The sequence below is a fragment of the Sinohyriopsis cumingii genome, unplaced genomic scaffold (genome assembly GCF_028554795.1).
Source record: "Sinohyriopsis cumingii isolate HCF-2022 unplaced genomic scaffold, ASM2855479v2 utg002106l, whole genome shotgun sequence".
Taxonomy (NCBI): domain Eukaryota; kingdom Metazoa; phylum Mollusca; class Bivalvia; order Unionida; family Unionidae; genus Sinohyriopsis; species Sinohyriopsis cumingii.
The window spans coordinates 1,425,348-1,442,776 of NW_028316131.1; the positions used below are offsets into that span (position 1 = coordinate 1,425,348).

Consider the following 17,429-nt stretch of genomic DNA (forward strand, 5'->3'; position numbering starts at 1 on the left):
TCAGATTCAAGCCAGAGTATCTTTAGTCAGCCGGTTGCCATATTTGCATGGGTTAATCATTGTTTTCAAGAAAAAGATGTGATGTTGTCTACGATAATCGCAATAATTCAGTAAATTTTGCAGTCAGATCTCTTTTAATGCATGTGTACTAGCATTCCTTCGTTTTAGTTGTTCAATTTATTTTATAAATATTCAAACTATACATTTACACTATTGGATGCGGACACAGAGTTACTGAAATGGGCTGTTATAGTAATCATGAAATGACAGTGAGCAGTCTGCTTGTTTACATTTTGTAATTCCGTTTACTTTGACATGCAACTCATCGGAGAGTGCTAGGAACCCCTTTGTGGCAGTCAGGTTAGAAATAATAAATCAATCAATGAAATGACTAAGTTGTATGCATTGTCATATCCTTGATGCTTTGTATAAAAGCTGTATAGGGATGAAAACAAATGGGAGGGACTGTATTTAAAGCGTGAGGGTTTTATTAGTTTAGTGAGTTATTATCATAGCCTGAATATTTGCAATTAGTGCTGAAGTGATAACCCTTATATATATATATATATATATATATATATATATATATATATATATATATATATATATATATACCACAATGAACACAGACTAACATTCCCATGACACTTGTTATTCTAGATGTGACCGTTTTATTATACCTTGTTAACACACGCTTAATCGTTTCAGGTGTTACCCTACATTATTTCTCATGAGAGTTGATCAAAGTCTACTAATGTCATTTCTGGATCAATGAAAACATAGTTCTTGACTATGTTTCATGCTTACTTTAACTGCGCTCTTCGACCCTGCTGGTGAAGATCAAGTCTGTCACAAGGTCTTCATAGCCATATTCGGAATCATTCATCAACGGGTTCAAACTATCAAAGCTGCTTGTACTGCTTTTACTACTACTGGTATGTCCTAATTAAGCTCCGTCTCTCGTTCTTCCTATAGTATTTATGCTATGTCTGTCTGTATGCATAATTATGTAAATATAAAATCTGAGCATAAATTGCATCTATAGAATGCCCATGCCGTAAAAACGGTGTAAGGTAGATAGCATCTTGTATTACATAGTTGCTTCATTTGTGAATGGTTTCGAATTTGCTTACTGAGCAGACAGAGATAACGTCTGTGATCTTTTGGGCATTTTTATAGGCATTGAACGTATTTAGCAATAAAGTGCCTGGCCTCAGAGCAACTATAGCAATATCTTCCAACCACCTGCTATGTTCAGATAATTAAATAAGCTCATGATGTGGCTAAAAGGTGCCATTTATCACCCCTTACCAATATTGTAACGTAAATTCGTAATGTTTTGTTCCAGATATGATATTCAGTCCTTCCAATTTCCAACATGCAGCACATCATTTAATGTGCAGAATAATAAGTTGCAATGCAGTTCCCACGAATGGGTTGCACATTATCAAATTTACCCGAGAAACCTAACCTGTACTCTGAATTAAATTCACATTCACTTCATGTTTTTCATTCACTGAATTCACCAACGTCACGACCAATTAGATTTAAATAAAGCACATTTATCGGCTATGATTTTCATAGCTATTCCATTAGCATTTCTTAAATATTTATGACTGGATACACGATTGCATTGACATATTCTAGATATGACCACTTAGTACGTTGAAATCATTACATTTTGTTTTCAAACCAATCTTGTCAACATTAACACAATAAAAAAATGTATGAGTTCCATAATCAGCTTGTGCAAGTCAGCATAACATTCATTAGATATTGAAAGTCACACGCATTGTTTCCTTTTAATACGTTTTCATTTCAGAATCTTGTTATAAGATTTTTAGCTGAGAAAGTTTATTTCTTATATTTGTTGATTTGAAGATAACGTCTGTAGAGCGCTCATATAAAGACCACGTTTGTATAAGTATTGTTTGATTTAATTTTGATAATATAGGTGAAATCTTGGAGTTGCAAGCATCAAAACAGTACTTTTGAAAGCTTCTCATGTTTTCTACACATCATATTATTCATTAGTGGAAGAGTCATGAAAAAGCCCAGTCCTGCCCCCTTTATGATGGAAAGGGAACTATTTTCAAAATGTGCATTGCCTTTTCCCAACACATCAACCAATTGTTATGCTGATAGAAACATGAAATTTGTCAAAACTATATCTGAGATGTCACTAAGGATTTTACAGTTTGAAAAGGGATGGAGCACATATGCTTCATGGACTTCAAAGAGTAACCTAATTGCTGATTGTTCTAATACTAAAATATGAAAGAACGTGAATGTGTTTTGTAATACTGTATTTCTTGATTTTATTACAAAGAATGCAAAGAAACAGTTTCACTATACATTCCCTTTACTTAATGCAACATTTTAAAATTTAAGTTGGCTTTATTCCTGTGTTCCAAGACGTCTACATTCTCCATAATTAAGGCATTTGCACACCCACTACTTCCACTATGCATATCATGTAAAGAAGAGTAAAGGTAAGCATAATTAGGGTATTTTCAAGCCTAACCTCAATGTTTATGTATCGTTTCGTTTATAATAAAAGTCATTCAAAACGTTTCAAATTTGCTATAAGGCAGTGCTCTACAGTATTTCATTTTGCATGATGTTATAATTTTAAAGAAAAAGAGTTTCCAAGGCTTTACTCACTTACTAGTTATTTGAAAAAGGCCTAGTATATAATATATATTGTTGTAGGAACCTGTAATTCCCTTTACTTATTTATATGATTTATATGCTTGATTTGGGAAGTACAGTATACAGCTAGACGTAATTTCAGATATGCGCCTATAAACAGAATGTTAGACCCGCTTGGTAATATTAGTTCGGGACTTCATCGGGAGATTTGCCAAAAGGAGCCTACAGCGCTTTTTAATTTCATTATTTGGTAATTAATTTAAGGCACTTTCAAAAGCTGGTATTATCAAGTCATGCACATTTTATATTCGTTATCTTATAACTGTAAAAGATAGTGTACTTTAGATAAGTCCTGGCTGAGTTTTGGAGGACGAGGAATCAGACATTGGATTAGTTAGGTGCTTAGAGCAATAAGTACAATACCTAAATAAATTTCAGCGTTAGTACAATCAAGTAACATAGATGTTTGTCAGCATGCTCTCCATTACGCATGTTGCCAATGCTAACAACTTCACCTTCCACAAATCACGCTGTCAGAAGTTCATAATATATGTCGAGAGGCCCCATAAAGGCCACATAAGTATTATTATTGTATGATTTAATTTTGGTTTTCTATCTGAAGCATTCAAAACGCATTTGGAAGATAGTCCTTGTGAAAAATTCTTATATTTTTGTCTCCATAGAAGAAAGTATTCACTTGAGGCAAAGTCCCATATAAGCTCCCCCTCTCTTAACACGGAGAAAATGGAGCAATTTTACAAATGCACTTTGCATTTTGTTAACATAGCAACCACTGTAATGCTGAAAGACACCCTTGCCACAATTTTTCCTGAGACCTCATTAATAAATTTTAGATTTTACAACATAATGGAATATATAAGGTTCATGGAGATCAAAGGTCAAAGAAAGAGTCAAATGTTTGCATATCATTTTAGTATAAAACATGGAAGAGATCAAATTTGTTTCTTCATCGTATATTGTTTGATTTCATTGTACAAGAAACATTATAACTATCATATTCATTTCATTAAATGAAACAGCGCTAAGCTGACTTAACTTATGTATTCGAAGACTTCTAATTTTTCCACAATTAAGGTCATTGCAAAAGCAATGTTTCCACAATACATATTGTGTAAACAAGAGAACAAAGGCTTAATTAGCCTATTTTTGATCAAAACATCTTTGCTAATGTATCATTTTATTGAGAACATCATAAATGATGATTTGGAAAAAAGAAAATTAGTTACACAAATATTTATATTTGATTTAAGGTTTTGCTCAACAGTTTCGTGTTTTGCTTAGGTTTATTGTTTGAAAGAAACAATTATCTAGAATTACTAGTTATAATGGGTTTTTGAAGAAAGAAAACACACACACACACACACACACACACACACACACATATATATATATATATATATATATATATATATATATATATATATATATATATATTTGTTGTAAGAACCTTAATCCACTAATTTTGGTGTATAATTATATGCTTAATTTTGCTCGTTGAAAATACAGTTTGCCCTTAATTCAGATGTGCACCTATCAAAAACAGCAAGCTACACTTGGTCATTTGCACTTTCTGGACTTCAGAGGAAACTTGGATCATTTGCACTTTCTGGACTTCAGAGGAAACTTGTATAAAAAGAGTCGATAACTTGTATAGTTTATATCCTTGGTAATTCATTCAATGCGCTTTTCAGCTAGTATTGTATATTCTGGCAAATTTTATTTTCCTTACTTTAATAACTGCAAAATATACTGTACTTTACACTAATTATGGCTGATTGTTCCAGCACATGGAAGCTGTTATTTTGATTAGTTTTATGCTTAAAGCAGGCATAATTTCCACAAGTACAATAACCAAAGACGTTTCAGCCACAGTACATGAACATGACATAGAAGTTTGCCAACATTCTTTTTAATATGCATGCTACATATGCATTCAACTTCATCTTACACAAGTCTCTCTCTCTCTCTCTCTCTCTCTCTCTCTCACACACACACACACACACACACACACAAATTCACAATACCTTCGCAAAGCCCATATAAAGACCATGTATGTGTTATTATTATTGTATGATTTAATTATGATCGTATAGCGGAAACATTGAAATCACAAGCATCAACACAGAACACAGTCCTTTTGAATAATCCTCATGTTGTATTTCTCCACAGAATAGTATTCCTTTGTCGCAGAGTCTCAAACAAGCCGTCCCGTTATGATGAAAATGGAGCTATTTTAAAAATGTACATTGCAATTTCTCCACGTAACAACATTGTTATGTTAAAAGACAGGAACATGAAACTTTCCACAATTATTCCTTAGTTGTCGCTACTAATTTTACAGTTTGAAAAGGAATGGAACAGGTATCGTTCGTGGAGATCAAGTTCAAAGGGTAAAATGTTCGCTTATTCTTCTGACACAATAATATCTGCTTTTTTCATCTTCGATTCTTAATTTCATTATAAATGACTGAAAAGCAACATCTTTACTATATAGTTTTTCACTTGATACAACAGTTTTAATTTTACGTTGACTTCACCTCTGTGTTCAATGACTTCTTATTTCCCCATAATTAAGTTCACTGCACACACAATACCAACATAAGGCATATTGCGTAAGCGAGAGCTAAGTTAACATAAGAATATGAAGAACGTTAATATACCATTGCGTTGAGAATGTTATAAATGATGATACGATCATAAATTATAACTGCAGAAATATTTTTATATGTCGTGAAGGCCTCATTTTACTTGAATAGTTGAAAAATTGAAGTCGCATGCTTCAAAAGAGTCCTTTTCAATAATTATCATGTTGCTTTCCACATAATATTAGTACAAGTTCTCTCACAAGCGCAGACCCTCCATGACACAAATCATTAAAGCGTTTCCTGTATAATTAGATAGATTACAATCTCAGTCACATTGAGGCTTTGTTCAACATGTTCTTGTAAAGTAGTTTACTATAGACCCACCTCAGATATGAATGAATGAATGGTGTTAAAACTTGTAGATACAAATCTGCATTAGGGTAGTTTGACACCGGGCGAAAAAGTGAGAGTACTTTCTAAACCGGATGACCTGGTAGTCTGCGCTTTGCAGATCAATGAGTTCGCCAATATGAGTAATAATGTGAGAAAGCTTCAATGTAGCTTCACGTGGGTGAGTGGTTCTTTCCGGGAATTTCAGAGTTTCTCCATACACAATATACTGGCCGCAATGACTAGCCCATCATGTGCTAAAAATTCGTAGTTAACCCAGAAAAACTAACCATATAGATATATAAATTAGTTTCTGTTGCTAATATAATTAATTGTTTCCATTTATGCATTATATTTCATTTTGTCTTTGATTCCTTTACCAAATTTGTGTTCCGTCTGTCTATTTGTTTCCATTTATTCTTCTGTCGTCGTTTGTTTTCTTACTTTGTGTATCCTGATATTTGTTCTATTTTCGCACTTTTGACATCTTTTCCTTACCTTTTTCTTTTATAAGTATTGATTTCTTTACTATGATATGTTTGGACAAAGAGCTTTTACGGTAAATAGACCAAATGTCACGGTGTCATTACGTAATCACATTTAATAATACTACAATACTGAAACAAGAAACTAATTATGACTTTTCTTTATTACTGGATCGACTACAATCTGCCACTGCTTTAGTTCTACATGTCCGTGTGAAGAAATTTTAGCTAAAAGTATCTGAATCTTTAATATAATTTTGAAATTTATTAACGCACAATATGCCATTATGTAACTGTTAAAATGTTAAAAACATTTTAGTTTGGGCGTGCAGGGTGGTATCAACTTATTTTTCTTTTCTTTTCTTCTTCTAACAATTAGTGCAGCAAAGGTCATATAAGCAGAGTTGATGTTGGCAAACCATGGGGTTTAAGGAAAACAAGAAAGATACAGAAATGTGTGTTGGCATCCGTTAGTCTTGAGAGACGATGCCAGTCTTGTGTTTCAAAGTTAGCCGATCTAACTCCAATAACCACTGACTTTGCCGACAGACTGAATACCAATTATTGTATTTGACGTAAATAAATTGCTTTAAAAACACGTGATGAGATCATCACATAACAAGGATAGTATTGGAAATACGTCAGTTTAAATTACAATTTCACGTTCACATACAAATATTAGCAAATTTCTGTTTTACACACGGTACCACTTAAGCCAGTATCAAACTTCGCTTTGGATCTTTCATAGCACGCCCAAATCCATACTACTTTGGTTTATACCGGATGTTTAAACGACTGTTTTTTTATAATTAGTACATAAAACCTGATATATCGATTGATAAGCAAGTTGCCTGGGCAATATCGATCGCTGTCTCATGCAATCTCAAAATATGTGCTTGCATATGTTGTATATATCCATAACAATGCAAGTAGTGATAATACCGGTAGGCTCTTATAGGACTCTTTGAGTCACTGATATACATCATAAAATCTATACCCCCCTTTGACTGGTGATTTTCCGGAATTATTAAATGCTGACATGCACGGATCGCATGTGGCCCAAATTAAATCATGCCGTAGAGGCTGTCAAATGTACCAGAGACCCAAATGGGACAAAAAAGCAAATCACCACTGCTGTTTGACACGAACGTGAACAATTGTAAATGAGTAAATATATACTGTATAGGAAAGTGTCCTTCCGAGTAATACTGCATGACCTAGTAATGTAGTAGTATCCTTTTTTTACATACTCATTTTGATATTTTACTTAAACCTTAATTATAAAAAGTACACTACTAGAAACAAAATAACTGAATTTTTATTTTTATTCCAAAAAAATAAGTACACATCCGAAGATTCATCAATACACAGTAAAAACATCAATGAAAACATAGCACCGCTCAGCGACCTTTGAATGCGGTCGCGCGCTTCAATTTAGTTTTAAAAATATTTTCGTTTTGGTTTACTTAAAATTGAAATTTAGAGTCATATTGTGAATGAATACGCATCGAAACAACTTTTCCATTTAGTCTGGAATGAATGAATATTGCTGATCCAACTGAATTCCGCTTGTGATGGACTGGACCTATAGGGTCAATTTCGTACAAAGTTCATGTGATTTGAGCAGTTGACTCAACTGTACCTGTGTTTCGGTTCTGTCAGTGATTATTTAGAATAATATTGTGGGGAAAACATGATTTTATTGCTTGAAATTATCAAAAAAATACATTGTGAAGAAACGCATGATGCATAGATGTAAGTATATTTATTGTTATTTGTATTGTCAGCTATTGTAGACGTACTTTTATGCCCTGTCTCATGCATGTTCTTTGTTTAAGGGACCCCAGCTATGACCTGTATGGTTTCGTTTACTTTCCTAACATTTTATCAAATAATTAAACTTGGAAATTGCAAAGCAGCCAGAGAGTGACGGTCAATTTAACCAGTTGAAACAAGACTTCTTCCGCGTTGTGGTTTATTGGCTCTAATGCCATTAGTTTCATCCAGAACCATCAGTTGCAATTTTTCTCGAATTTAGGTTTTCGACGGATTTGTAAAATGGTTATTATCTGATAGACATGTGATAGCACTTGGCCTCATTATGCTTTAGTAGGCTATTTCTATTATATTTGCAAACTGTTCCGAATGGTTCTCTTAATAATTGTTTAAATGATCAGAGTGGTATTTTAAATATCACGTCTATATTTTGTCTTGACTGAAAGATTCATTTGCGAGTCAGTATACTCGTTCACATCGTCAGCTTTATATTTCTACTTTCAAAAGGACGAAACAGCTTGTTCAGTTCATCCACTAACAAATCTCATGAGTCATAACTAAACCGACTTCCACATGAGCGTACATCGTATTTTACAAACTCGTTCCTAATTCCCGCTACTATTTAAGACACACGTGTCGTGCAGTATGAAGCCATGTTGCATGGACAAATATTGTACGATACTGACAATGCAAAACTAACGAAGAAAAAAATATATATATATATAAAGAATACAAATCAAATAACAATCCTTTGAAGTGGTTTTGGACAGCACTTTTGCCTGCTGGTATCCGTCCCTATACCAATGCGATTTAAGCCCCTGTGTATTCGATTTCATCGATCACCTTAGCTGGAGTAATTAGAGGTGAACGACGACATCAGCCTTGGCGAGTTGATAGGCGTTTAATATATCACACAGATCGTTGCTGCATACCATGTACACCTCTAACGTTTGTATCATGTCTTTCGAACTTGATAGTGTGTTAAATGACACGGTGTTTAAAAGTATTCATAACACATTGACATATACAATTTGATAAAACCGACACCTTATTAAAGCCATCTGAAAATAACTTTGCCTGTGCTGTTAAGGTCTTTGGTAGCGAAACTGTTGGGAATGCTCGTTGTATCGTCAAAGAAATGACAGAACTCGTGCCAATCCAGGTGCATGCAATGTGCACATTCATTCAATGAACATCAGTAAAACGGAAGCAGACAACCATATATGCGCTGTCAAGAATTATTTTTGGATAGGGCTGCAAAGCTGAGTGAAGTAAAAATATAGACATTGTGCGCCTTTAGCATCCCGTCATAAATACCGCATTAAAAAGGCGGCGTTCTTGTTGGTCTAATAACATTTGCAATCTGTCATCCTGGGAAATACAATGTTGAACTTGGTCTATTTCATCCAACGGGTCAAGATATGCAGCAATAGCTACGTCATTCAACTTCCGTATGAGCTATTAAAATGTTGTTCTCCAAGAAGTGTACACTATCATTAAGTATGACTCTGTTACTTGGTATCAGAGGGCGCCGACATCGATGCCGATCTTGAAAGGCTGCCCCGTAGCAAGTATCCCGGGAAAAAATCAAGTGTGTTATAACTACTGCTGACCAGACATAGGGATAACAATCAACTAGATGCCGAGAGCGGACCAAACGCTCTACCGGCCCTAATAAACCATGTAGATGGTGTCTGCTTTCAAGACTACCTGACATATTTTCATATCAATGATTTCACCGGCAAAACGGTGACGTAGACATTGTCCATGACCAAAGCAAGATTCAGTGCTAAAAAGTGGTCTTGCTCGTAATACTGGTTCTGCATTAACACATGCATATATATTAGCTCTGCGAAAAACACTTACTCATCTTAGTGTTTTTTTCTTTTCTCGACATTACCATTCTTTTCGGCATATTTAAAAGTGCAGACAATATGAGCTATGGATATTTGTAATGTACGACCAAAGCATGGATGTGACCATGATACAACTGAAAAGAGACCCATAAATCAATTTGAAACCAGAGCTGGAGAGAAAGAAGTATCCAGCTAATGAATAACTCTATATTTGGTAAGACCATAGAAAACACGTGGGTAGATACCTTGATTGCCAACGAGGCATTTTAGTAAAAAATCTATTGTGACATTATTTTTGTCATTCTGTTATTGATCTCGTAAGTGCGCACTGTGGAAATGGTCTCTTTAAGAACCCCAGGTAATATTATCTCATTTTACTGTGGATGGCAATTTGTTTACCCGTTTTTTCTCCCTTGAGATGGATGGTAGCGCTTTTCATTATAAAAAAACAAAAGTTTTGTTTCAAATAGACAAAATCATTTGTGTAAATTAACCTTTACATCTGTGTAGGTGTTTAAACTTTCTTTGCGGAGCTTAACATGTTTTGAATTTATTGTTCAAGACAATGAATTGACGGTCTGATAATTAGAATTTGGCGTGGTCATAGGCCTTCTGCAAAGCAACACATTAAAACGTTTATATGTAGGTATTATATTTGTGGATAGCCTATTAATGAGCTACATCTAACTGACATTGTGTAGTGTTCTTATACTTATCAATAATGCAGTTTTGTAATCAATTAACAACCTAACTCAAATTCTAAAACGTGTAACGGCCTTTTTCTCAGCACTGACCTTGTCATATAGTAAATTAAGCAGCAATGTCTTATTGAAATATGTAATGACTATAAGCTCGCCAAAGGCTTTATCAAACTCTATCCATTCCTTTTACTAAACTAGTTTTAGTGTCCTTTATATTATATTTATACCACTACTTTGATAAATCCAATGATCATCTCCAACTCGCAAAACGCATCTTGAGTATGGCATTTTTTTGGCTACCTTTTCTGTTCTGTTTCATGAATGGCATACTATCATTTTTTCCAAATCATGAATATGATATTCCTAATTTGAATGGAGACGAATAATAGGACCTGGCAAACAATTGCATCATACACGTAGCGTCCAGTCTTTCGGTCTCGTCTCCAGTCTCTCACCTTTCCACGTGTCTTCCGCGTCATCACCGCTAAGAACAGCTATTAAAATTTGCAACAAAGTCCTCAAAAAGATCGTTGTCACTTATATCAGCGTCGCTCATGTCTACCAATGAGTATTTCTGTCACAATTTAACAATGTTTTATCAAAGTATTGCATACGTTGTTTTCTCCGCCAAGGTGACTAATATAACGTCTGTTTTCAGCTAGTTCCACGGAGTGTCTGTTGGTCTAATAACCTAACTTACTTTCCACTCTAAATCCAGAAGGTTAACTGTCTATATTAAGGGGTTACCAAATGCCAAACACCTCGACGGAGAACAGCCACCAACCGACACCTCCGAGGTTTACCACAGGTCATCAACCAGTTTATGCCAGCTGCGACGAAATAAGCATTTAACATTCACTGATGTTTCATACGTTTTCGCTGACTAGTGTTTATTAATTGACTACAAATTAAAGATTGCCTGCTACCAATAAATGTGTTAATGAACGGCCTTGTATCATACTGTTTTTAGTGCATTTTTTTGCTCAGGGTGTATTGGGTATAGTGGTTGGTGGCTGCAGGCACGCCAATGTATGCATTTACCAGCAGACTTGTATTCAACACTCCATAGTAAGAATTTAAAACAATCTAATCTATATTATAATAAGCTTCATGATATTAAACGTTTTGTTTCGTATGTCATCAATCAGATATTACACATGTGTCGGCTAATTTGCTTTCAGCGTGGATTCTAGGTGTAATTAACTGAGACTTGACATTACGTACACAATCTATTTATAGTGGAGTAATTTTACGCAATCATGTATTTGTTGAATAACATCTATTACATTTTGTTGCTACATTAAATTATAATTTTTCTAGTTTTTCAATAAATGTCATTTTTGTTGGAATACTACTCTACAAAATCTGATGCCAACTATATTTATCTCTGTGTGATTGAACTACATGTGAAGAAACACTAGTCTGAAGATAGAATAAGACATTTGGGCTACCGGAAATAGTTTCAGTTTTTTTAAGCTTTTTATTATCCACCTAGAAACACGTGATTTGAACGTACTATTTCTGGCAGTTTAGCAAATACTGTTTAACGATGTACATACCATAACAGCTATCCATATCAATTATAATACTAATTTGAAAACAAAAATAACACATTCATGTGGGTTTGGAAGGATTCGTGAAAACCACTCTTTTCAATTAAAACAGTACTGTTTTTAAGAATTAGCTGCCAGAGGCAAAGCTCAGTACTAAATTGCTCTTGCTTTAAAACATATGGCTATTTCATCTGATATTACTGTACGAAATAAATTCAGAGAAATACTTAAATGGATAGATAGCAGAAACATTTTATAGAAAGACCTGATTTTTAATCAGAACGTTCAGGGCTAATACATTCATTACATTTGCACATGTAACCTACAAATGACAAAATGTTAGGCTTACCAAGTGATTAAAAGACAGGCAGCGGTGGATTAAGGGGTAGATGTGATTTGATGGATGCATGATATATTAGAATCCTCTTGCCACGATGATGATGTACAAGAAAGGAAGCAAATATGAAACGAGCTGTATATTAAAGATCTGAATTGGAATATTATATAAAAATTCAATACTAATAATTAAATCCTTAAATATTACATTTGATAGTTTTTCACGAATCTCCCAAATCTTCAAATTGAATTGAATACATGTATTATATCTGACTGCACGAAAATTCATCGAGTGTGTCTGAGTTTGAATGTTAATATTTCGCTTACATCAAAAGGTCCTATTTCATGTTTGATATCAATATTATTTACCTATAGTCACTTTTTGTCAAGACCTAATCACTATCTATCACCTCTGGTTTTTATTTTGTCCAAGATAACCATACAGGAAAGGGAAGAGATCATACCTCAGGACCATGGGATCAGTGCTAAGCTCCAGAGAATATAATACAGGCGGGATATCGAAGATGATCACGAGCAGGAGCACGAAGTACAAGCTTCAATCACAAAAAGCGGCTGCTTCTGTTGTAGGCATATTAATAAATACAATCTGGAATATTCTTTGTACTTAAAATATATTAATATAATTAGAATATAAAAGAGGCTTGAAATCTAGGTTTTAAAAAAAATACTGCAAAGATTAAGCTGTATGGATTTATTGATATTAAAGCATTAAAGGATCTAATACTAATTTGTTGCATTGTGATCAGATTTGTAGTCATTAGAGTGCAGTTCAACTAAAATATGGCTCAATATATATTTTTACTAAATTAAACGTTAAACCAAACATTGAATTCCAGTTACATTTCCTTTTACCGGTTTTGGTGCATGATGACTTAAGGTAACAACAATTTCTGACTGGAATAGAGTAAAGACGACGATCCTATGATTGTTGTATTTATACTGCAAAAAAAAATTAAATCGTGTTTTATTTCGGAGCTGAAACTTAAAAGCTTCAAATATCATTTTAGGTTTCGTATCAGGAAGGTCTTACAGATAGGCAAATTGTGTGTTGTTTTCAGAAAAGAAAAATAGTACAGTGCATACAATCGCTATAAGCATAAGCAACACTAATACGGTTATTTTCTTTACAATGTACATAAGAATACTATTTTTAAGCGTCTGGTATAGTTTAAACATTATATTCATCCTAGAGCGTTGTTTGTAAATGTGTTTAGCTTTCTTACAAATTTTATTTTCGCTACTAAATTAAGTATTGATGAAATATGTTGTGGCATTACTCTATCCGGTTTGTCAATTTGCTGTATGGCAATAATTTATCTGAACAGTATTAACTTACTTTAATGGAGATTATTTTAAATGATTTTTTAATCAAAAACAGATAAATATAATCTAATTTAACAAAAAATATTCTTGCATGAATGGTTTTAAAGTTTTTTTTTATTATGCCAGTCAAAAAATCAAATATGGCTGTAGATAAGCTGTAGATAGTAAAATATCAAAATCCACTCAATAACCTGTTCTGAATATTGCTTAAAAGTGTGTGAATAAATTTGACCGAGGATGTAATTGTTTCGATACCTTTTACGTATACAACCGATGGCATTCTGCCATCAAATCTCGTTTCTTTTACTATTGGTGGGACAACATTTACATAATTTTCTGACATTTTTTGATCCACATGAACACAGAGAATCCTTGCCTAGTGGCCTTGCAGTATAAAGAAAATAATTCTGATATGCGATCGCGTATAGATGAAGATACGAAAGCTAAAAAATCTTTACGAAACAGTTTTTATAATATATGCAGAAAATAGCGTTAAAACTGTTTCAACATAAACCTATCCAGATTTAATGCTAACTGCTATTGCATTTGTACATAAATCAGACGTCAAAATGTAGTAGAATGACTAACAAAAGAGTTTTGTGATGAGTCAACATACTAATACACACACTATTATTATATCATATGTTTATAAAATGCTTCACTTTTTGTTTTTGCATTTAACTCAAATGTACACCGTGATGGCCTCCCGTTTTTGTATAGTGGAATCACAATGAATTTAAAACGAACGTTGGGATTACATCCCATATTACTGCATAAGCCTAGCTAATCTTCTCTGAAAATGTTTCTCTTTACGCTTGTCTTTTGCATGAGAAGTTATTGAATGCATTTTCATGCTTTCATGAAGGAGTGTTTTACGCAAAATTTTCCTCTTCTTGAAATTTGCAAACATTTCCGACAAACTTACCAAACGTTTCACCAAGATGCGAAATTGTTTTCAGTAGATACAAATAGGGTAAGATAAGATAAAGATTAAGGATTTGCGTGCCTCATTGGCAGTGTTATGGTTTCAGTAACTAGATGCTTTCATTCGGAATTATTTTCACAATCCAAATTTGTTATGAATCACAGATATGTTGCTGCTTGTCAGGAAGTATTAGTATGCCATTCTATTTTCATTTTCAAATACGTAATTTTATATGTCATAAACGTATGTGCCATCATGAAACATTTATTATTCATTTTTCATTGACTAATTTGAATTGTGTTCTCTTTAAAGAATGAAGCCTGGTGGAAATGGATCAAAGAAAACATCAACATGAGAAAATGTATATATTATATGCCGTCGGACGATGAAAATAACAAAGAGTAAGATCTTTCTATTCATTTGCATTGTGTTACAATATTTTACTAAACACTCAATTTATCGTATTTGGCTGATCATGCATTTAATATGAATTCAGCCTCCATTTCAGTATCACATACTAAGACCAGTTACTATAAAGTTTGTACTGACATCATTAATACAACCTTAGTACATACAATCAACTGGATACATTTTAACTTGTTTTGAATTTCATTCAAATTGTACATTGGACAATTAAAAATACACAATCGTTAAAAAAACAAGGAGGCGTGATGATCCAAATTGTACATTGGACAGGTAAAAATACACAATCGTTTAAAAAAACAAGGAGGCGTGATGATCTTTACTTATCCATATGGCTTATCAGTCGTGCTGTCTCTGCCTATCAGAGACAATCGTGCAACATAGAACTACGAAGGCACAACACAAACTAAACAAAACAAACATGTTAAACATAATATTCAAGCTGCAAGTAGTGTTCCACGACATGATAATCCAAGATCATATTGTTTGAACTGAGAGGTATTTTTCCAGCCTTTTCAAAACATGGCATTGATCTTGTTGAGACATACAAAAAAACAACCAAGAATGCTATGATATCATCGTCTCATTAGAGATGCATCTGAATATTCTGTTATCAAATCGAACGAAGCACTAAACCAAATTTGCGAACACATAATCCGTAATTTTGCTTTGTTGTTGTTATTGTGGGGTTTAAAGGCATTTTTCAGTACACGATAGGCTATATATGACGTCCTATATAACTAATGGGGAAAGAGCCGGGAAAACCTCGGAAAAATCACCGACCTACGGAAAGCTACTGGCAAGCTTTCTCACATATTCATATTGAGCAAGCCTGAAACTGGAACCCAGGTACTATAAATTTTCACATGTACTTAAAATATCATATGTTCACAAAATTAGGTGAAGAATAGAAGCGATGAAGACAAATCATAATGAATATCTGAGAATTTAACGAAAAATAGTAAAACAATTGCTGAAATAAGTGAATTTAATGCTACTGAACCAAAAGAAAGGAATTATGCATGTATTATAAGTGCAAATGAAACACAGAGTTCGTAAAAAGTACCCATTTATTGGTAATGCATACAACTTCATTTAAAAAGGAGGTATGTACATCTACAACTACTTGATCATTTCACATTTAATATCACTGCAAACCGTACACATGCCTAGTATTCATAACTTTTTAACGTGCGCCAGACCATTGATGGTATTTATTTAATTAATTGATTGACAAATTTCAAGGAAATCAGGAATTTATCGGAGAAAAATGGTTAGCTTAAGCAAATATTTTTGTCTGATTTTATAAAGCTTTCTACTTACATCTGTTCAAAAACGATTAGTCGGATCGAATATGATTATTAAAAAAAACACTCCGTAAGAATGACATTTGGAAAATTATTACTTCTCATGATTGAACATTGCTGTTCGCCTTCAATCATTGATAAAGAGAGGATTTAAATGTACAATATACAACAGGACTTTATTGGGAACATGGCTCTAAACCAGCATATAATAGTAGATGAGAGTCTATTTTTATCACACGATCTGTTACATTATAGTACAGTTCTTTTGAGAGTGACACTTACATATGAGCTTAATGTTATAAATGCATATTGTGCAATGCATACAGTATTCTTGCACACGGATGAAAATCTCTAAATATGTTTTATGATCAAAGTTGACTTCAAAACACATGGAAAACATCGCCATTCAAGTTGTCCAGAAGGACTACAACAATTTGAAATCCCATGTGGTTGAGCGCAATGTCTCAAATACATTTATTTATTCATGTGGCATTGGTAAGTAATTCGAAATGGCCATATTAGCTAGGGTTGCGTTATTACACGTGCAGCTGCCTCTTTTTAAACATACTCTTTTATCTGGAAATATTCTGTACAGAATGTCAAAATGACTATGCAGCCGACCATAACTCAACAAGCGCGAATAAGCATCTAAAATGTACACAGATGTACTAAATATTAGTAATAGTCATTTGATGTACTCTCAGTTGTATTTTCTAAGTGACGAGGTAAACCTAACAAGCACACAGCGTTTGCGAATGCACAAGTGTACGCAGTGCATGAACAAGAAAGACTTCAACATATTGGCCTTTCCGCCGAGTTTACAACGACAGAGTCGAATAAATCAATTGTCGCCCTCCACCACCTCGGAGTAAATAATCAACTTCAAGTGGTGGAGCAACCACAAACGAGCAAAAATACAAAATTTCTCAAGGCGTTTCAACATATGCGACCCAAAGAACGACAGGTGCGGTTAATGAATCCAGGTTAATAATCCTGGTTTCCCACTTGCGGGGGACCATCGCCTGAGAGTCTGTGGCTCCGAAACCATTCGGGATATATGCTTGATTGACTATTT

The 17,429-nt window shown here is 33.9% G+C and overlaps 1 protein-coding gene across 1 annotated transcript in view; it reads left to right on the plus strand.

Annotated features, from left to right (window-relative positions):
* The first annotated feature begins 12,801 nt into the window (after positions 1–12,801).
* LOC149771149 (transient receptor potential cation channel subfamily M member-like 2) overlaps positions 12,802–17,429 on the plus strand; it is a 49,585-nt gene continuing 44,957 nt past the window's right edge. The window contains exons 1-2 of the mRNA XM_089948823.1: positions 12,802–12,939; positions 14,937–15,025. Of these exons, the coding sequence (XP_089804949.1) occupies positions 12,829–12,939; positions 14,937–15,025 (200 nt within the window). The 5' untranslated portion in view covers positions 12,802–12,828. The remainder of the gene's footprint in view (positions 12,940–14,936; positions 15,026–17,429) is intronic.